Source organism: Eumetopias jubatus, unplaced genomic scaffold, assembly GCF_037043125.1.
Source record: "Eumetopias jubatus isolate StellerSeaLion01/CBP00866 unplaced genomic scaffold, mEumJub1_p1.0 scaffold_14, whole genome shotgun sequence".
In the NCBI taxonomy this organism is placed as follows: domain Eukaryota; kingdom Metazoa; phylum Chordata; class Mammalia; order Carnivora; family Otariidae; genus Eumetopias; species Eumetopias jubatus.
Window position 1 is genome coordinate 49,022,428 of NW_028274820.1, and position 22,133 is coordinate 49,044,560.

The 22,133-nt window shown below is 37.6% G+C and overlaps 1 protein-coding gene across 6 annotated transcripts in view; it reads right to left on the reverse strand.

Moving 5' to 3' along the window:
* DGKB (diacylglycerol kinase beta) overlaps positions 1 to 22,133 on the reverse strand; it is a 638,091-nt gene that overhangs the window by 506,228 nt on the left and 109,730 nt on the right. For all 6 annotated transcript variants that reach the window (XM_028119240.2, XM_028119224.2, XM_028119215.2 and 3 more), the window contains 2 exons: positions 18,455 to 18,595; positions 48 to 97 (listed from right to left, as the gene is read on the reverse strand). In XM_028119240.2, the coding sequence (XP_027975041.1) occupies positions 48 to 97; positions 18,455 to 18,595 (191 nt within the window). The remainder of the gene's footprint in view (positions 1 to 47; positions 98 to 18,454; positions 18,596 to 22,133) is intronic.

Sequence of the window (22,133 nt, forward strand, 5' to 3'; positions counted from 1 at the left end):
ACAAACTACTTTGAAATTTTCACAGAAAATTTAAAGAAAAAAATTACCGAGCTGTCCAGGAAGCCATTCCCATCTGTGTCATAGAGGCGAAACATAACTAGAAATAAAAGGTGTTGAAAAAAAAATTAGAGGAGAGTAAGATCAATGTAGTAAAAATCCCCTTTCTATCAAAGGGTGCCTGGGTGGCTCAGTGGTTAAGCATCTGTCTTCGGCTCAGGTCATGGTCCCAGGGTCCTGGGATTGAGCCCGGCAACGGGCTCCCCGCTCAGCAGGAAGCCTGCTTCTCCCTCTCCCCACCCCCTGCTTGTGTTCCCTCTCTCGCTGCGTCTCTCTCTGTCAAATAAATAAATGAAATCTTTTAAAAAATAAAATAAAATTTTCTTTCCATTGAAAGCAAATTTTCAATTCTTTCCTATTCAAAGACATTGATTTGTAGGATCATTTCTCAAGTTAATTTGAGAATGAATTAGTCAGTTAATAAAAATACTAAATATCAGATATAAGGTCAAAACAATTTTTGTTACATATGTAGAAAACACTAAAAGGTACCATTGTTTGCTCAATTTTTTAATTACAAGATTAAATGAAAACTCAAAAATAAAAGAAGAGAACGAATTTTAGATATTCGGAGTCCAGATATTAAAGGGCAGAGTGAGTAAGAAAAAACAAACTGATTCGGAGTTCTGTAAACCAAATTTGGAATCTGCGATCCACTAGTACATGAGCATAGTCCAACACTGTTTTATCTGTCAAATGAGAATAACCACCCTGTCATAAGACACACTTGTTGTAAAAGTTAAGTGAGGTGATACACACAAATGCACAGCAAAAGCTGTAGGTCACTACACAAATATAAGCCGTTGTTTTGATTGATCGCTAAGCAGCATGGGAAAGGATTAGTACAAAATAAGGGAATTTTTCTGATGCAGGGCAACAAGACACAAAATGCATTATTATCACGGTTATAATGGTGTATGTGTTGTAATCTGAGATGTACTTTCAGAGGGTAACCACTCTGAACTAAAGAAGTAAGGAAAAGGAGAGTGTTGTCTCTGTGGTAGTGAGCACAGGAAAGCAGGAGGACAGAGGGCCTCTCTGGCCAGAGGATTCCCTCATAAATTCACACACCACCCCAAGACTCCAGAAGGGGTTGCAGGTGCCATTTTGAGATAAACAGAGAAGAATGACACAGCTGTTAAAACAGAGGAGTGGAAGTGAGAGTTTTTGTTGGGTTTGTATAATTTCTGGGAGACTCTTGATGTCTGGGGTCTATAATATTAAATAAAGACATTGATAACAAGGAGGCATAATTGTGCAATGACCTTAATCATATATCTGTTAACTAATTATTATTTTTGTATTTAAAATAATTATTATAATTTCACCAACCTAAGATATGATTGTTTATTTATAAGATGCTATAACCAGCCTGCATACAACTAATAGAAAAAATGCTTACAATCTAATCATCATGGTCTATTTATTGGAAAATGGAAAAAGACTTTAAAGATGCTAAAATGTATGGGGAAAATGTGTACCCACTGAATTAAGGAACATAATGTTATGCTGGCTAATGACCTAAATATCTTTATTTGCAAACCATAATGATTACTGTCTTTCATATACTCAATAAATGAGAAAAATTCAGAAAGAAAAATCCTACCAGAACATGGATCCTAAGCATTTCAAGGTTTTCTAGTAAAGCAGAAAATAGAAACATCACTTTGTGAGTGACAAGAATTCACACACCAAAGAATGGATTCAGTACCACGAACAAGGCAAGTATTTACAAAAACCTAGCTGTATTTTATTGTATTTATTTTATTTTTTTAAAGATTTTATTTATTTATTTGACAGAGAGAGACACAGCGAGAGAGGGATCACAAGCAGGGGGAGTGGGAGAGGGAAAAGCAGGCTTCCCACCAAGCAGGGAGCCTGATGTGGGGCTCGATCCCGGGACCCCAGGATCATGACCTGAGCTGAAGGCAGATGCTTAACGACTGAGCCACCCAGGTGCCCCGCCTAGCTGTATTTTAGAATGAGGGGCACTGGTGACTCTATGAATCCTTACTGTAATAAATGACTGCCTGGCCATTTTTAGGTGATCAGATATAGGGAAACCCTATACCTCTTGGTAAGACTTGTCAGAAACATGAGCTCAAAGACATATACACAAGTGGATTCTGTATGGGGGTACCTGCCATTCATTTCTGGCAGCATCTGAAACTTCTTCCTATGCTCTCAAAGCCACACTTTACAAAACAGTAACAGATGAAACACAAGGTACCTTGTCTTTACTGGCCTGACTTGAAGGTAGAGTTTGCACATGACCCAGGCTCCATCAATCAGAATAAAAACCCAGTTGATCAATCAGAGGCTGGTGACCCAAGAAAAAAGGGGGCTACCCAAAGTCATCCTGGTGATGTGAGCAACAGCAGTAGCAGTGGTCAAAGAGAGAGCAACCAGGGTCCTGGATGTGTCAGGGGTGTTGGCAATGACGTGTGCCCTGCTAGTGCACCAAGAGGCAGCAATGGGATTTTCCCCAGGAAAATTTAGCACTTAATTTCATCAATGATCCTAGAGAAACATCCTCCAAATCTGGTTCTCTATCCCTCTTAATGATTCTGTGTGTTTCTCAACATCATTTAAAAAACAATAACCTGGGAAGTGCCTGGGTGGCTCAGTCAGTTAAGCATCCGACTCTTGATTTCGGCTCAGGTCATGATCTCAGGGTTGTGAGACAGAGCCCTGGGGCAAACTCCATGCTGGGCACTGAGCCTGCTTAAGATTCTCTCCCTTTCCTTCTGCCCCACCAACCCCTCTAAAAAAAAATAAAACAACATAAAAATAAAAACTAATAACCAGCTATATTAAAAATAAAATTAATTAAAACTAGCCTGTTTTATTGTCTTCCGCAGTGATACTGTGCACTCAACATTGGCACTTACTTCACATCAAACAAAGATTAGGTCAAAATAAATTTTAAGTTTAAACTAAACTTTATTTTTAAGAAAAAAATGAAACTTTAACATTAAAGTAAACTATAAAGCTGCTAGAAGAAAATATAGGAAGATATCTTTACAACCTTAAGGTAAGCCAACATGAACCATCAATGACTAAAAAAAAAGGTAAATTAAAGTTCATCACGTTTAGAACTTCTACTCATCAAAAAAAAAAAAAAAGAAAGAAAGAAAAAAAAAAGAAAGATGAAGAAAAGAAAGAATAGGGAAAAAAAAAACAAGCCAGCCAGACTTGGGAACTTTTCAGAACACATATATCTGATGAAGGGCTTATTTCTCGAATATATGGACAAACCCTATAACTCAGTAATAAAATGACAAACAACCCAAATAAAGAAAGGCAAAAAAAAAATTGAACAGATATTTCAAAAATGGAAAATACAGGAATGGCCAGTCAAAATAAAGTGCTCAACATTGCCAATAAAATAAAACTTTAAACCACAGAGACAACAATATATCTATTTCTGGAATTCAAGTTTTGGTCTTTTGTTTTTTATTTTCCCTCAAGACCAGTCTCCTCAAACTGCTTAGCTTCTCAGCCTTGTTTAAGAATTTGCCATTTAAAAATAGTGACAAAAGCCAGGGTTCCCTCTCCCAGAAATTTGACCCACAAAACCAATATGCCTTGACAAGTCCCTGAAGCTTTCAACTAGTTTAAAAAAAAATAGTACATACAAATTTTCTAGTTGTTCCCAGTAGCAATGTTGGTTTTGAAAACACGTTGTTCATTACTGTCTATAGTAGAAGCCCTGACATCTTTTAAATAATTTCTAAACACATTAACAGGGGTTAATTGTTGTCTATGAATTATGTCTAATTCATCAAAGAAAAAGTTAGAGGAATTTAAGTTCTAGTCAATCACAATAGCAATAAGAAACACTGCATACATATATTGAGGACTAAATATAATGTACTCTAAGTCTGACCAAGTCAAAATAAAAAAATCAAAGTTTCCTTTGGTCCTGAATAAGAGAGAGAAATTCTAGGATTTTGATTTTCAGATATAAGCCTATTTTCCTAATTTAAAATCATAGTGGGGTCATGCAAAATAGGGAGAACTGAACACACCTCTCTACCTTGGCTTTCTACTGAAGTGCTACTATAGTAAAAATACAGTATGAAATAGGCATAAATCAAAAAGCACAAAGAAGATGTGAGAGGAAAAAAGAACCATCGAATTTAAGAAGCTGGGAAACACATGCTGACTGACCTAGAAACCAGAGAAATATAAACAGGAGCTGGTAGTAAAGAAGCAAAGATTTCCACAGAAAGGGTGATGAGATGGAAAACAAAGTGATAGTCTTCACAGATAGAAGTCAGACCCTCAAATACCATCCTTCACACCTTCTACATGACAGTATGCCAGTTCCCTGCCCCAGCAGAAGACTAGACGCTTGGGCTGAATAGCACTCAAACTAAGAGAATGCTGAGCTCAGGATGCTCAGGACTTCTGATGGTAGGGGTACTATCCCCAAAACAAGGTATTTATGTGAAAGTCTAAACAGTGAATACTGACAGTATAAGTCCTCTTCCTTATCTCCAGTGAGTCACACTTAAACCTCCCCCACACACCCACCTATGCACCACACCCAGGAGTCCTTCCAAAACAAGTAATTTGAGGAAAACAGCAACAACAAAGCAGGGAGGCAGAATAAAACCTTGTAAGAGGAAAGCTGCAATCCACAAAGCAAGAAGAGGAGCATATAAAAATCATTCTGAGAACAAAATGAATCCTCTGTGAAGTTAAAAGCATGATAGAAAAAGTAAAACAGGAGTAAGATGGTGGAGGAGTAGGAGACGTAAATTTCGGCTGGTCCTAGGAATTCAGCTACACAGGGATCAAACTATTCTGAACACCTACAACTCAAAGAAAAGAATAGCAGCAACTATCTGAACAGAAAAGCGACCACTTTCTGGAAGCAGGAACCCAACAAGAGGCAGATCCAGGAAGACTCTCCTTCTTCCCCCGGGAGGAGCAGTGCAAGAGCACGCAGCAGGGATCTGCTAGGTTTGGAGACTCCACACAGGTTGGGTGCCAGAGATAGAAATGGTCACAGGCCGGGTGAGCTCGGAGTGCGGCCAGAGACCGGGGAGACGGGAGTGACTGACTGCTTTTCTCTGGGGTCGCACTGAGGAGCAGGGCCCCCGAGTTCTTGGCTCCTCCAGGGTAGAGAGTGGGAGGCCGCCATTTTCACTCTCATCCTCCAAAGGTGCACGGAAAGCTTGCAGGGAACAAAAGCTCCGGAGAGCAAACCCCAGTAGATTACTTAGCCCAGCCCCTGACGAGGGTGGGGCAATTCCGCTCCCACAAAGACATTTGAGAACCATGGCAACAGGCCCCTCCCCCAGAAGATCAGCAAGAACAGCCAGCAAGCCAAGACAAAGTTTACCGATCAATGAGAACGGCAGAACTTCAGTGCTAGGGGAATACTGCACGTAGAATTCATGGCTTTTTTCCCCTGATTTAGTCTTTCAAAGTTATTTTTTTTAATTTTCTTTTACTATTTTTTTAAATTTTTTCCTTTTCCCTTTTTCAACCAACATCTTATCAATCCCTTTTTTAAAACCCTTTTTTATTTTTCATTTTGAGTCATATTCCATCCCTTCATTGTAGTTAACCTTATATTTGGTACATATATAAGTTGTTCTCTCTTTAAAATTTTGGGATACAGTTTCTTCTAACACACCAAAATATACCCTAAATCTCTACTGTATGGCTTTGTTCTAGTCTCTGCCTGATCACATTCTCTCCCTTTTTTTTTTTTTAATTTCTCTTCTTTATTTTTCCAACCAACTTCTTATCAATTCCTTTTATAAAATCTTTTATAATATTCATCTTTGCATTCATATTCTATCCCTTCATCGTATCTACCCTTATTTTTGTACATATATAAGTTTTTCTTTCTTTAAAATTTTGGAAGGCAGTTTCTTCTAACAGATCAAAACACGCCCAAAATCTAGTGTGTGCCACTGATCTATTCACCAGCCGGATCATATTTGATCATATTCTTTTTTTTTTTTTTCTTTTTCTTTTCTTTCTTTCCCTTTCTTTTCCCCCAGTGTCAGGGCTCTTCTGATATGTTTAGTGTATATTTTTCTGGGGTCGTTGTTACCCTGTTAGCATTTTGTTCTCCCATACATCTGTTCTCCTCTGGACAAAATGACAAGACAGAAAAAAATCACCTCAAAAAAAAAAAAAAAAGAACAGGAGGCAGTACTGACTGCCAGGGACCTAATCAATAGGGACATTAGTAAGATGTCAGTCCTAGAGTTCAGAATGATGATTATAAAGATACTAGTTGGGCTTGAAAAAAGCATGGAAGATACAAGAGGAACACTTTCTGGAGAAATAAAAGAACTAAAATCTAACCAAGTCGAAATCAAAAAAGGCTATTAATGAGGTGCAATAAAAAAATGAAGGCTCTAACTGCTAGGATAAATGAGGTAGAAGGGAGAATTAGTGATATAGAAGACCAAATGATAGAAAATAAAGAAGCTGAGAAAGAGATCAACAACTACTGGATCACAAGGGAAGAATTTGACAAATAAGTGATACCATAAGATGAAACAATATTAGAAAAATTGGGATCCCAGAAGAAGAAAGAGAGAGGGGCGCAGAAGGTATACTGGAGAAAATTATAGCAGAGAATGTCCCTAAGGTGGGGAAGGAAACAGGCATCAAAATCCAGGAGGCACAGAGAACCCCCCTCAAAATCAATAAAAATAGGTGAACACCCCGACATCGAATAGTAAAACTTACAAGGCTCAGAGACAAAGAGAAAATCATGAAAACAGCTCAGGACAAGAGGTCTGTAACCTACAATGATAGAAACATTACATTGGCAACAGACCTATCCACAGAGACCTGGCAGGCCAAAAAGGACTGGCATGACATCGTTAGAGCACTAAACGAGAAAAATATGGAGCCAAGAATACTATATCCAGCTAGGCTGTCATTGAAAATAGGAGAGATAAAAGGCTTCCAGGACAAATAAAAACTAAAAGAATTTGCAAACATGAAACCAGCCATACAAGAAATATTGAAAGGGGTCCTCAAAGCAAAGAGAGAGCCTAAAAGTAACATAGACAAGAAAGGAACAGAGACAATATACAGTAACAGTCCCTTACAGGCAATACAGTGGCACTAAATTCATTCTTTCAATAGTTACCCTGAATGTAAATGAGCTAAATGCCCCAATCAAAAGACACAGGCTATCAGATTGGATAAAAAAAAAAAACAAGACCCATTGATATGCTGTCTATAAGAGACTCATTGTAGACCCAAAGACACTCCCAGATTGAAAGTGAGGGGGTGGAAAACCATTTACCATGCAAAAGGACACCAAAAGAAAGCTGGAGTGGAAATCCTTATATTAGACAAATTAGATTTTAAAATAAAGACTGTAATAAGAGATGAAGAAGGACACTATATCCTACTTAAAGGGTCTATCCAACAAGAAGATCTAACAATTGTAAAGTTCTATGCCCCTAACATGGGAGCAGCCAATTATATAAGCCAATTAATAACAAAATCAAAGAAACACATCGACAAAAATACAATAATAGTAGAGGACTTTAACACACCCCTCACTGAAATGGACAGATCAGGGGCGCCTGGGTGGCTCAGATAGCTAAGTGTCTGCCTTCAGCATAGGTCATAAACTCAGGGTCCTAGGATCGAGCCCCATGTCAGGCTCCCTGCTCAGAAGGAAGCCTGCTTCTCTCTCTCCCTCTACTACTCCTCCCTGTTTGTACTCTCTCACTCTCTCTGTCAAATAAATAAATAAAATATTTGAAATGGACAGATTATCTAAGCAAAAGATCAACAAGGAAATAAAGACTTTAAATGACACACTGGACCAAATGGACTTCACAGATATATTCAGAACATTACACCCCAAAGCAACAGAATACACATTCTTCTCTAGTGCCCATGAAACATTCTCCAGAATACATCACATCTTGGTCACAAATCAGGTCTCCACCAGTAACAAAAGATTGGGATCATTCCCTGCAATTTTTCAGACCACAATGCTTTGAAACTAGAACTCAATCACAAGAGGAAAGTCAAAAAGAACTCAAATACATAGAGGCTAAAGAGCATCCTACAAAAGAATGAATGGGTCAACCAGAAAATTTAAAAAGTAATTAAAAAATTCATAGAAACCAATGAAAATGAAAACACAACTGTTCAAAATCTTTGGAATGCAGCAAAGGCAGTCCTAAGAGAAAAGTATATAGCAATACAGGCCTTTCTCAAGAAAAGAAAGGTCTCAAATACACAACCTAACCCTACACCTAAAGGAGCTGGAGAAAGAACAGCAAATAAAGCCTAAACTCAGCAGGAGAAGAGAAATAATAAAGATCAGAGCAGAAATCAATGTAACAGAAACCAAAAGAACAGTAGAACAGATCAACGAAGCTAGCAGCTGGTTCTTTGAAAGAATTAATAAGATTGATAAACCCCTGGACAGACTTACCAAAAAGAAAAGAGAAAGGACCCAAATAAATGAAATCATGAATGAAAGAGGAGAGGTCACAACCAACACCAAAGAAACACAAACAATTATAAGAACATATTATGAACAACTATATGCCAGCATTATTAGATAATCTGGAAGAAATGGATGCATTCCTAGAGATGTATCAACTACCAAAACTGAACCAGGAAGAAATAAAAAACCTGAATAGACCTACAACCACTAAGGAAATTGAAGCAGTCATCAAAAATCTCCCAACAAACAAAAGCCCAGGGCCAGATGGCTTCCCAGGGGAATTCTACCAAACATTTTAAGAAGAATTAATACCTATTCTTCTGAAACTGTTCCAAAAAATAGAAATAGAAGGAAAACTTCCAAACTCATTTTACGAGGCCAGCATTACCTTGATCCCCAAATCAGACAAAGACCCCGTCAAAAGAATTACAGACCAATAACCCTGATGAACATGGATGCAAAAATTCTCACCAAAATACTAGCTAATAGGATCCAACAGTACATTATAAGGATTATTCACCATGACCAAGTGGGATTTATTCCTGGACTGCAAGGTTGGCTCAACATCCGCAAATCAATCAACGTAATACAATACATTAATAAAAGAAAGAACAAGAACCATATGATCCTCTCAGTTGATACAGGAAAAGCATTTGACATAGTACAGCATCCTCTCTTGACTAAAACTCTTCAGATTGTAGGGATAGAGAGTACATACCTCAATATCATAAAAGCCATCTATGAAAAACCCAGAGCGAATATCATTCTCAATGGAGAAAAACTGAGAGCTTTCCCCTAAGGTCAGGAACACGGCAGGGATGTCCACTATCACCACTGCTATTCAACATAGTATTGGAAGTCCAAGCCACAGCAATCAGACAACAAAAGGAAAGAAAAGGCATCCAAATCGGCAAAGAAGAAGTCAAACTCTCACTCTTTGCAGATGATATGATACCTTATGTGGAAAACCGAAAAGACTCCACCCCAAAACTGCTAGACCTCACGGGAATTCAGTAAAGTGGCAAGATATAAAATCTATTCACAGAAATAAGATGCATTTCTACACACCAACAAGACAGAAGAAGGAGAAATTAAGGAGTTAACCCCATTTACAATTGCACCCAAAACTATAAGATACCTAAGAATAAATCTAACCAAAGAGGTAAAGAATCTGTACTCAGAAAACTACAAAATACTCATGAAAGAAATTGAGGAAGACACAAAGAAATGGAAAAACATTCCATGCTCATGGACTGGAAGAACAAATATTGTGAAGATGTCAATGCTACCTAGAGCAATCTATACATTTAAAGCAATCTCTATCAAAATACCATCAACTTTGTTCAAAGAAATGGAACAAATAATCCTAAAATTTGAATGGAACCAGAAAAGACCCCAAATAGCCAGAGGAATGTTGAAAAAGAAAAGCAAAGCTGGCGGCATCACAAATCCGGACTTCTAGCTCTATTACAAAGCTGTCATTATCAAGACAGTCTGGTACTGGCACAAAAACAGACACATAGATCAATGGAACAGAATAGAGAGTCCAGAAATGGACCCTCAACTCTATGGTCAACTCATCTTTGACAAAGCAGGAAGGAATGTCCAATGGAAAAAAAAAAAACAGTCTCTTCAACAAATGGTGTTGAGAAAATTAGACATGCAGAAGAATGGAACTGGATCATTTCCTTACAGCACACACAAAAATAAACTCAAAATGGATGAAAGACCTACATGTGAGACAGGAGTCTATCAAAATCCTAGAGAAGAACACAGGCAGCAACCTTTTCTACCTCAGCCACAGCAACTTCTTCCTAGACACATCGCCAAGGGCAAGGGAAGCAAGGGCAAAAATGAAATACTGGGACTTCATCAAGATAAAAAGCTTTGGCACAGCAAAGGAAACAGTCAACAAAACCAAAAGACAACCGACAGAATGGGAGAAGATATTTGCAAATGATGTATCAGATAAAGGGCTAGTATCCAAAATCTATAAAGAACTTATCAAACTCAACACCCAAAGAACAAATAATCCAATCAAGAATGGGCAGAGGACATAAACAGACATTTTTCCAAAGAAGACAACCAAATGGCCAAAAGACACATGAAAAAGTGCTCAACATCGCTTGGCATCAGGGAAATCCAAATCAAAACGCATTCAATGAGATACCACCTCACACCAGTCAGAATGGCTAAAATTAACAAGTCAGGAAACGACAGATGTTGGCGGGGATGCGGAGAAAGGGGAACTCTCCTACACTGTTGGTGGGAATGCAAGCTGGTGCAACCACTCTGGAAAACAGTATGGAGGTTCCTCAAACAGTTGAAAATAGAGCTACCATACGACCAAGCAATTGCACTACTGGGTATTTACCCCAAAGATACAAATGTAGGGATCGGAAAGGGTACATGCACCCCGATGTTTACAGCGGTAATGTCCACAACAGCCAAACTATGGAAAGAGCCAAGATGTCAATTAAATGGATAAAGAAGATGTGGTGTATATATAAAATGGAATAGTATGCAGCCATCAAAAAAAAGAAATCTTGCCATTTGCAACGACGTGGATGGAACTGGAGGGTGTTATGCTAAGTGACATAAGTCAATCAGAGAAAGACATATATCATATGACCTCACCGATATGAGGAATTCTTAATCTCAGGAAACAAACTGAGGTTTGCTGGCATGGTGGGGGTGGGAGGGATGGGGTGGCTGGGTGATAGACACTGGGGAGGGTATGTGCTATGGTGAGCGCTCAAACTGAGTAAGACCGATGAATCACAGACCTGTACCTCTGAAACAAATAATACATTATATGTTAAAAAAAAAGAAAAGATAACTAGGAATAAATCTAACCAAAGAGGTAAGATAGTAGGAAGGGAAAAATGAAGGGGGGGGAAATCGGAGGGGGAGACGAACCACGGAGAGACTATGGACTCTGAGAAACAAACTGAGGGTTCTAGAGGGGAAAGGGGGGATGGCTTAGCCTGGTGATGGGGATTAAAGAGGGCATGTATTGATTGGAGCACTGGGTGTTATACACAGACAATGAATTATGGAACACTACATCAAAAACTAATGATATAAGGTATGGTGATTAACATAACAGAATAAAATAAAATTTAAAAAAAAGTAAAACAAAAACTTATCACAGATGTAGAAGATGTCCCCGATGTCCAAAGGAAAAAAAAAGACATAGCAGGAATGTTGGAAAATAGGAAAATAAAGAAAAATAATTCAAATTTCTGTTTTGGGAGTGTCAACATCCAATAATAATGGTTCTAGGAAGAGAGAACAAGTAAACTAAAGGAGAAAGTTATTAACAATGAAAAGATTAAAGAACAAATGAAGGACACAAATTTCCAGACCAGAATTTATGGTGGAGGATTTGGAAATTGATTAGTTATACAGAAATAGAGAAACTAATGAAATAAAAATGGCAGTTATTAGCACCATGGGAAAAAAATTGTCTTGGTAAGCCTATAGGATCCTTCCCTTTTAAAACTACATTTGAATAATATTAAATACCTATGATAAAATTAATACCTATCTTCAAATATTATTATAAGATTATTTCTTCTTAGAATTTAAAAGTAAAGTTAGGCTCCAAGGTCAAGTTAAACGGTGAACAGTTCTTATTCTTAAAACGAACATAATAAGGATACACATTTTTAGGTGCAAAAATATTTTAAGCCCAATATAAAATTACTCTGTCAACATGATAACTTCCAAATGTGGGTACCTTTTTCAAAGTTACAAGCTAGTTTAACCCACTTTTTCTCTATTTTTAAATTCATGTAACTTCCCTTTATATAGAAACAATTATGCACCCACACATGAATTTGGTTAAAGGATCAGGGCAAAGGCATATTATGCAATATAAGGTTCATTCTTTATATCTAGAATTTTTTCTTTTCCAAAAGATTCACAAGTTTTTTTTTTAAACTTTTTATTTATGTATTCATGAGAGACAGAGACAGAGAGAGAGAGAGAGAGGCAGAGGGAGAAGCAGGCTCCCAAGGAGCAGGGAGCCTGATGCGGGACTCGATCCCAGGACGCTGGGATCATGACCTGAGCCGACGGCAGACGCTTAACCATCTGAGCCACCCAGGCACCCAAGATTCACAAATTTTTAATCTGTCTTCTCCTTGAACATCCTACCAAATACACTCCAGTGTTTTTAATACTTGGCATAACATATTATTGATAATAAAAATATTAATATGGAATTTGTTATTAAGCATTAGACAGTGTATTTTTAAAAGGCATTTAAGCTGGAATTTTTTAATTCATAATTTTTTACTGTTTTATATATTTTAAGACCTACTTAATAAGCTCTCGGGGCAGAGGTGAAAAAAAAATTAGCTGCTTGGAGTTTGTGACATTGTGACATCTAATGTAATGAAGCAATATTTTCTCCTTTTTCCCTCAGAGAAATGATAATAAAGATAAGGAAAGGAAGCTTTTCAAAATAAAAAGAGCACTTATACAGTAAAGCAGCAAGTCACGGGTATTAGTCACAGCCAGATAAACTAGTGCAATAATTAATAACAAGTCTCTCTGGGCTTTAGTTTTTTCATTGACACTATAGGGGAATTGACTACCTGATCTTTAGGATCTCTTCAGTGTTAAATCCAATGGTTCTACGATTAATACATAGCAGTGACTTTAACATACAGGTTAGTCTTCATTATCTGTAGACCAATTATCTATTTTCTGGTTATTTTCCAACCGATTTCTCTTCAGTAATACATTTTCGTTAAATATAAGCTAACAAAAATTATTCTACTTAAATTATTAATAATTTATAAAAACCTCTCCAAATGTGAACACTGTGTACCTTAAAGTCACAGTATAGGGGCACCTGTATGGCTCATTCGGTTAAGGGTCTGCCTTCAGCTCAGGTCATAATCCTGGGGCCCTGGGATCGAGTCCCGCATCGAGTTCCCTGTTCAGCAGAGAGTGATCTCCCTTTCCCTCTGCTCCTCCTCCTCACTTGTGTTCTCTCTCTCTCTCTCTCAAATAAATAAATAAAATCTTTTTTTTTTAAGTTGCAGTGTAAATGAATTTAGTATCATTCCATGTCCTAAATAATTCACATTATTTTTCTCTTCTCAAGCACCCACTGACTTCAATACAATTCTATTTAAGTATCATTTAATGAGCATCTGTCTGTTGAAATACACACACACGTGGTAGGTGCTAGGGTGGGAAGTTAGACACAGCACAAGGGTCCAAGAAAGAGTAAAATGAATTTGATTAGGAGGTGGCAAGAGGATTCATGACATGAGCTGAGCCTCAAGTGAATACTGGAGTGGCTCTGTTATACACTGAGAAAGAACACCCCCAACAAATGCACATGAGAAGCAAAGGTATAAAGATGGAAAAGTTTGGGGTTTGTCTGATGATTGAAAAGTAGATCCAGGTGAAGGGGACAGTGCTCATGCCTGTGTGTGCAGGTCAAAGTCAAATGCAAGAGTGACAAAGGAAGGGGGATCAAATTGTGGAGTCAAGTCAGTTTATAGCTGCTAAGTTAAGGCCTTCGGTTTATGTATTATTCAACAGGGAACTGTCAAAGGGACACATTCATCCTGAGTCAGAAGAGGAAGAGGAAAGAACATGTCTAGAAGTTGACAAGTTTTAGGTAACATGAGAGAAAGTTACAAGAATTCATACCTAATGAGTGAGATGATGATTAAACAGGTGGGTGTTGGAACAATGAAGTATCTGGATTAACTTTTAGCTAGAAGTTGATGACTAGCGAAACACCGAAGTCATGTAGGCCAACTGAGGTTTTGAGTAGAGTTCTGACCCATAGAATAATCTTTTTATTTTACTAAATCTCTGCCACCTCAGTATACAAACAAAGAAATTGTGTGCCTAAAACTAAGTGTCAAAGAATGGTCGGCATCATGGATTATGGCGGTCAGTCTATAGTTGAAGGGACGGGGGTCCAAAGAGCAGCAGGCAAATTCAGGAGGAAGGGAAATGGTTAAGAGACAAAAATACTTAACTTATTTTATTTCACAGAACAAATATTTATGTGAACTAGGAAATGTGAAGGAATTTATGTGAGCAAATACTGGTTCATTTAATTTTCATAGCAAACATATGAGATAAATATTACTATGATTCTAGTTTTACAAGTTGGAGAAACTGAGCCTAAGGAGTTTTTTTGTTTTTTTCAATGTCTCCCAGTCACTCATAAGTGTCAAAGCTAGGCTGCGTTCAGTTAGTGAAACCAAGAGTCTAGGCTCTTAAATACTGTGCTATGCTATTATTTAAAAGTAGGAGAGGGGGAAGTTAAGTGACCATAGTCTGTGGTCAAAGTAAACTATTAGAGTTTAAAATTTTAGAAAAAGAACAATCTTTGGAAATTACAAGGCATGGGGTATTGCTGCAGAAGTGGGTGGCTGAAATAAAATGGGGGTGAGGTCACAGAATTTGAGGAGTGCAAGGAAACTAAAAGAGGAAGATACTGAAAGAGTCCCCACAAAGTATTGTAGCAGGCTTAGGGTGGAGAGGGCAAATCTGCCTTGGTACAGTGTTCTCATCCATGCATCAGTGTGGTTGGTAACTGATACCAACAAGGAGAGAGAAAAATGGAATCCCCCACAACCTCAACACGTATGCACAAAAACCTGCATGCACACGCATGCACATGCACACCTACTCTGCAAGGGTCCACGGCAGCAGGTGAGTAAACACCATCTACCTGATCAGGCCTCAGTATAAGCAAAGTTCTCGGTGAGAAAATATGATTGGAGCAAGTAAAGTAATGTGAAGAAACGACATATAAACAGTGGAAAGTTCAAGAGCTTTTGTTTGTTTCCTTTCAATGAAAAGAAAAAGATTTTTCTAAATATTTTGTAAACGCCTGACAAAAAAGACAGGTGGGAAGATGAGAGGTGCTAGTTAAGTAATGAACAGATTTATAAAACATTATTTTGGGGGAAAAAAGTATTCCTTTTATAAACATTTCCAACAATGCCATTATTTTATCTAATAACCCAGATCAAAGAACCTACCAAATACTGCCGCCATTCAGTAATTACGAGAAACAATCCTCCTTTTAGAGAAATTGTGTGTGTGTCTCTCTTTTCATGGACCAGAGGAACTACATAAATCAGGGCTCCTCAAAATGTGGTCTCTAAAGCTGAAATTTCAGCATCACCTGGAAACTTGTTATAAATAAAAATTCTAAGGGCCTCCTCCAGGCCTGCTGAATTGCCTATACTGCATTTGGGGCCCAGAACAAGCTGTGTGTTCATAAGCCCTGCAGGTGATCTTATATGTGATAAAGTTCAAGAACTTCTGGTCTAAGCCAATGTACATGTATTCCTTTTTGTTTAGCTACCTAGAAATTAAGATCCAAATTCAGCATTCAACAGCCAAAGTTAAATGCATTAGGCACTTGTTCATATTTATTTCTATGTTAATTTTAATTACCTTTTCCATTTTATTTTTTCTTTCCTCTAGTTTATATTGTGTTTAATAAGTTGCCACCCTTTTGGAAATAGTATATATTAACCACAAATATTCAATTTCCTTCAAGTATTACTGAAAATAAATTTCAAGTTTAAAAATTTAAAAATCCATGACCATAGAAGGATACATGAAATGTTTGATGGTAGACGAGGAACAAGGTCTAGTCCATTGACAGGAGAGTGGGTGAGAGGAATGGATTCTGAATTAACTGATGTGGGAAGGGGCCGGGCACCGGCATTTAAGAAACAGACAAAAAACAAGCTCCCAATAATTAAGGACCAAGTTAAGTTCCTTCGCATCGGAGGACAGCGGAGATGAGAAATGGAGCGGAGCAGGATCGGAGGCACAACTTCATGTATTCTGAAGCGGACATTCATGTACTTTGAAGACTCTGGTGAAAATCACAGTGATGGTGTCAGGCCCCAACAATTCTACCCATGACAAGAGTCTGAAGCAACAGTTAAGGAAAAAGGAAAACACGCCTGGATCTGATGTAGGCTTGAAAAAGAGCTGGAAAATTCAGGAGTGCCTGGGCAGCTCAGTGTGTTAAGCATCTGCCTTCGGCTCAGGTCATGATCTCAGGGTCCTGGGATCGAGCTCTACATCGAGCTCCCTGCTCAGCAGGGAGTCTGCTTCTCCCTCCCCACCCCCCTACCCCCGCTCGTGCTTTCTCTCTCACTCTCTCTCTAATAAAAATCTTTAAAAAAATAAAATAAAAAGAGATGGAAAATTCAAAGACAGTACAGAGAGAAGGGATTTAAAAACAATGAAGAATTGGGTGCCTGGGTGGCTCAGTTGATTAAGCGACTTTGGCTCAGGTCATGATCCTGGAGTCCCACGGTCGAGTTCCGCATCGGGCTCCCTGCTCAGCAGGGAGTCTGCTTCTCCCTCTGACCTTCCTCCCTCTCATGCTCTCTCTCTACCATTCTCTCTCTCTCAATAAATAAATAAAACCTTTAAAAAAAATGAAGAATGTTCAGTGGCACGTCGGGTTTGACCTGATTCATCAAGTGTTTTTAAGTTTAAGTGACATTTTGCCTGTAGTTGTGGACAAAGACTGTTGATACATAAACCCACATTGAAAATTTAAAAGCATGCCTCTCAGGAATTCTACCTTAAAAATAAAACCACCCTGATGCGTAGTTCCAGTTGACATAAAAATAATTAAATTGCGACACAAAGAGCATGTTAAACAAGAGTGGTGGTGGCTTCATTTCTTCTCAGACTTGGAAAAAATTCTGTGCCTTTGTATTTTTAAAATCATCCCAAACACGGACCTGATAACACCTGAGCAAACTTTCTCCTTGGCCATCGCTTCAATAGAAATTCCCTGAACATTAATATTTATTTTGGAATGAGAGAGATTTCTGTATGTTCTTAGGAATACAAATAAATCTTGAAATGCAAATATTCGACATTTAGGAATAATAAATATGTATTTTAAAAAATGATGCTAATATGGTTTATTCATAACTTACACAGGTATGACTTAGTCATACTATAGTAAATTCTTTGTTAGTAAGAGAAATATTATCAACATGTTACATAATTGTGAGACCTCACGGTGTTCTATATTTGCTTGAAAATAACAAATTTAGGATTTATTATCTTCACTATCGTTTCAGTAGCAAGAACTTTTAATTCATTTTAATGCCATCCAATACAATCAAGTTAATCAAATTACTGAACAAGCCACCAGCTCTATGTTTAGCAGGGGCTTTGCAGACAGACTATGTTATTAAATGTTCAGGCTTAGAGTAAATACTTGAGAAATAGTTTCCTGCATTGCAATGAGTACAGTTTGCCACCAGAGGGAGCTCAGACACTATAGTTTATTAAAGACAGCCATTTACTTCCTTTCAACTAGATGGAAATTCTGTCTGAAATACCCGCTCTATTGTAGAAGAGAAAAAAAAAAAACAGAGCTATTGTTTACTTATAATATCCAGAGTCAACTCCTATACATGAAACTTTCATGTGTGACATGTGAGAAATCATTTATCCCTGGCAAAGAAAGTATCAGTGCTGAAGTTTTCAAGGAAGATGGCCAACAGAGACTCAGGTTGTCTGTGTACAGTGAACCCCCTTGTTGACTAAGGGGAAGACCTCCTCACATACTAGAAATAAAGGTTTTTTCAAAACAACTCATATGACACTTTCCAATATCATCGTGTTACCAAATTGACGGACAGTCAAGAAAAAGTCATTTGACAGACCAACACGCTCAAGAAATACTCCCTAATAAATGGAACCTGATAAAAACCTGAAATTGATAGATTCATAATATCTTTTGTCTAATTCCCAATTGAAGGAATTTTTATTTATTAACCAAAGTCACTTCATTTAATGAAAATTCAGACAACCATAGTAGATACAGTTTTAAATTCATCACTATCTAGTGCCTTCCCTACGCCCTGCCGTGATAAGTAAACGAAATAAAGAAACACATACATTCGAGTTTATCCTCCGGTCTTCCTCTTTCAAGAAGAGACAGATAACAGACAATGTCCTTCAGATGGATTACTTCTGGGGAACACGTATTTGCAGGAGAAGTACGGGGAGGGGTGATGGCACCTTTATTCATTCTCAGACCTGGAAAAAAAAAATTGCCTTTATATTCTTAAAGGTATCCATACAGTGCTTTCAAAGAAAAAGACAACTAAGGAAATAGAAAATGCACAGACCTTTTAGAGAACTATATATTTTTAGGTAAAAAATAGCCAAATTCTCTGGAACTCTAGGATAGCAGAGTCAGACATATTCTATGATTACTGTAAATAATTCAGAGTTTTTTGGTATTCAGGGACATGGAGATTGCTCCTCCTGCCTGTAAGAGCATGTTGGGGTCAGAATCCTCTTGTCCAGGGTGAGCTGATGGACAGATTTGAACACATGAAAAACCACTTTCCTCTTCCACCTTTCTCTGCTTTAGGAAGTGGCAAGAACAAATCAGCTAAGAAGATACTAAAAATTGGCCTTTCACGAAACACTGAAGAGACTTGAGTCTGTCACAGTATGATTTATATGTTGATAATCAGGAATCATTCATTCAGAAAAACACAAATTTATGTCAAATATTTGTGGGCACCATGAATAAAACATCCTTTTTCCCATCAAGAAATCGGCCCATGCGTAAGAAAGGGAACATAAACAACAATCGGCTTGAATACCACAGACATTTGATTAGAGAGGAAAGAACATATGACCGTACTTTAGTTTTAATATGGTTCATAACTTTATTTCTGAAACCCATTCACTGTGCTTATTCCAAGACAAGGGTAGAGAACTGGAATGCCTGTTTGCAATAGCTGATGACAGCAGATTATTTAGGCGATAATGATTGAACTGAAACTCCTTTATAATAAATGGTTAATTCCATCTAACAGAGATGCATGTGAAACCAGATCATGTGTACCTGACAAGACCTGAAGGCAAACCCCAATTATCATTTAAGGTTCATTTGGCAAACAAGAGGTGTTTGGGTGAAATGGCTAATGGGCTGAATGGCTGCTAGATTCCTAATCAAATGGGAGTTACTAGAATGGAGGGAATAATCCCAACCAAACACAGTTCTATAAGCCTATCAGTCCAGAGCATGCCTCTACCTAACCACATCTCATGCTCTTGTCCATTTTCTTGGATAAGTAACTTTGATGGAGTACCTGGCATCTCCTCCAGCCATCTCAAGAACCCAGCATATCATTTAATGGATTATGAAATTACTTTCAACATTCACAGTGTTAATATGAAAAGCTACTATTTATTGAGTGTTGAATATGTGGCAGGAACCGTCCTGGAGGCTTTAACATGGATCGTCTCACTTAATTCCCACGTTAACTCTTCGAGGTAGATTGCAATATTCCCATTTTACAGGCTTAGAGTTACACAGCTGGCAAATCCACCCTCTTTATTCTGCACTAATGGATGACAGACCAAGGCCAAGGGTAAGAAAAAGTAAGAAAAACAATTTACACGTGAATCCAGTAGAAGCCTTTTATTCTCCCTCTCTCGCCCTCAACATTAGTAGGTTCTGTAACTGCCCCAAGCTTTCTTTTCCATGTTAATCTCTTCTCTTTTCTTCTATTTCATTCTTAAAATTCTGTCAAAGACCCTCTAAATTGAATTTACCAACCATTAATGGGTCACAAACCACATTTCAAAAAACACTGCTTTACATCTTTCTTTCAGTTTTTTGTTTTTACTGAAGTCGTACTTATTTCAAATACAGCTCTATGCTTCACATTAATTCTATTTGATAATAGCTATCAAAAAAGATATAATTATAAATTGATTTTTCTTAACAAAAGTGTCACTGTATGTCTAATACAAACTAATATAGTTATTTTTAAAAAAACAAAAGAAGGCAGAGAATTGAAGACAATCCTGAGTTTTCAAAAATATACATACCTGACTAATTCTACCTAACCAACTAAAGCTTGGCCAGCTGCAGGAATAAGCAGTTCACACTTACGATAAAAGACATTTTGGAACTGACCTTTGACATGACCGTAACTTCCAGACTTGGAAAACACAGCACTTGAGTTATGTTCGGATAAACTATGACCTAACCCATTCTGCCTGATGAGCTAATCCTCTCTTCTCTGCTTCCCTCCCCCTTACGGTACTGAAATGATTTAATCAGCTTGATTTAACTCTTATACAAAACCTCAGAACAAAACAAGAAAGAAGGAAAATAACATGTTATGACATTCATTTGAAAGAATGCCAACCACATTATATATTTTCACTGATTCAGAATACTTCATGATCATTTGTTTGTATAAAACTAAAGTGCATGCTATTTCTTTATCAGCTTTCATAATATTGAATATAAAAAATCTGGAGAATGTGAGGATCATATAATTTTCTGTTTGCCTTTCTTGTAAGTAATATACATATTGAAAAGAAGCATACAAATATAACTTATATCCAGCCCCACCTTTTTGAAAAAGCATATTATTACACTAAAATGATTTTTGACAAAATGAGTAAATATTTTTCATTTTCTGTTCATGAAATGTTATAAACTAAACGCTGTATCATATTCATGTCACAGTCTTATATTTAAAAGAATTTAGTTTATTATTTTTTTTTAATTATGGGCTTATATGGCAACACACATTGATGAACTAATCAACTCTTCCTCAAATCCAAAGTTTTTGTTTCGGTTCTTAAGTGAGTGATAAAGCATACAGTTTTTACAATGATTGTTAGGGTGCGTCAAAGGTCTTTTTCTCAATTACTTCATAACAAAAAACTTTGGGAGAGCAGGACTTGACTAAATTTTGAGCTGCTGAACTGAGGAAGTCTCACAGGCTTTTTCCTATTCCTACTCTCGTCCCCCAAATCAGCTCACTTTCTCTTCTGTGGTGAAAATGTTTCTTCATATTTTCATTTAATTTTCTGAAAGCAGGCCCTGGGGCCTCAATCTGTCTTCATAGAGACTTTTTCCACCCTACTCTACCATTAATATACATTTTTTCCTTTCCTTAAATCTGGCTGGAGGTCTTTTCCTCTACTTGTCTCCTTCACTGTCCTAAAAAATTCTTTTTCTTTCAAGCAGACTGTACTAAGGCTTATGTGGAACACAGGAAACAACACAAGTGGCAAACACAAGAGGTTGAAAGCCCCATTTCCTAACTACAGCTTTTCAAGGAGATAGTAAATGGAACCGTCCGTTCCTCTTTAGCAGCAGTGGCCTCTGAAGAAGGGGCTCAAAATTCTATGTTCCATTAAGGAAGGCCATTTTAATCCATCCCATCTTTGGCAAAACTCTTCAGAGTTGGAACCGAACACAAAACTAGGCAAAACTTTTGCCTCAAGTGGTCAATATTTGGCTTTAAAGAAAATGTGATTGACACCCAATTTGCAGGCTCACTGACTTGCCAAAGGCTATGCTTCTTTTAATATTTCCTCACAAAAGTGAAGCAAGTGTACACACACACACACCATTTATGTCCACGCACGAATATACATCTATATGTATATATACTGTATGCAGTATACATATACTGCCGTGAACAAGAAAGCACAAAATAAAGTGAAAAACTAAGCATTGTGATAAAGAGTGTATTAGTTCCGGGGCGCCTGGGTGGCTCAGTCGTTAAGCCTCTGCCTTCGGCTCAGGTCA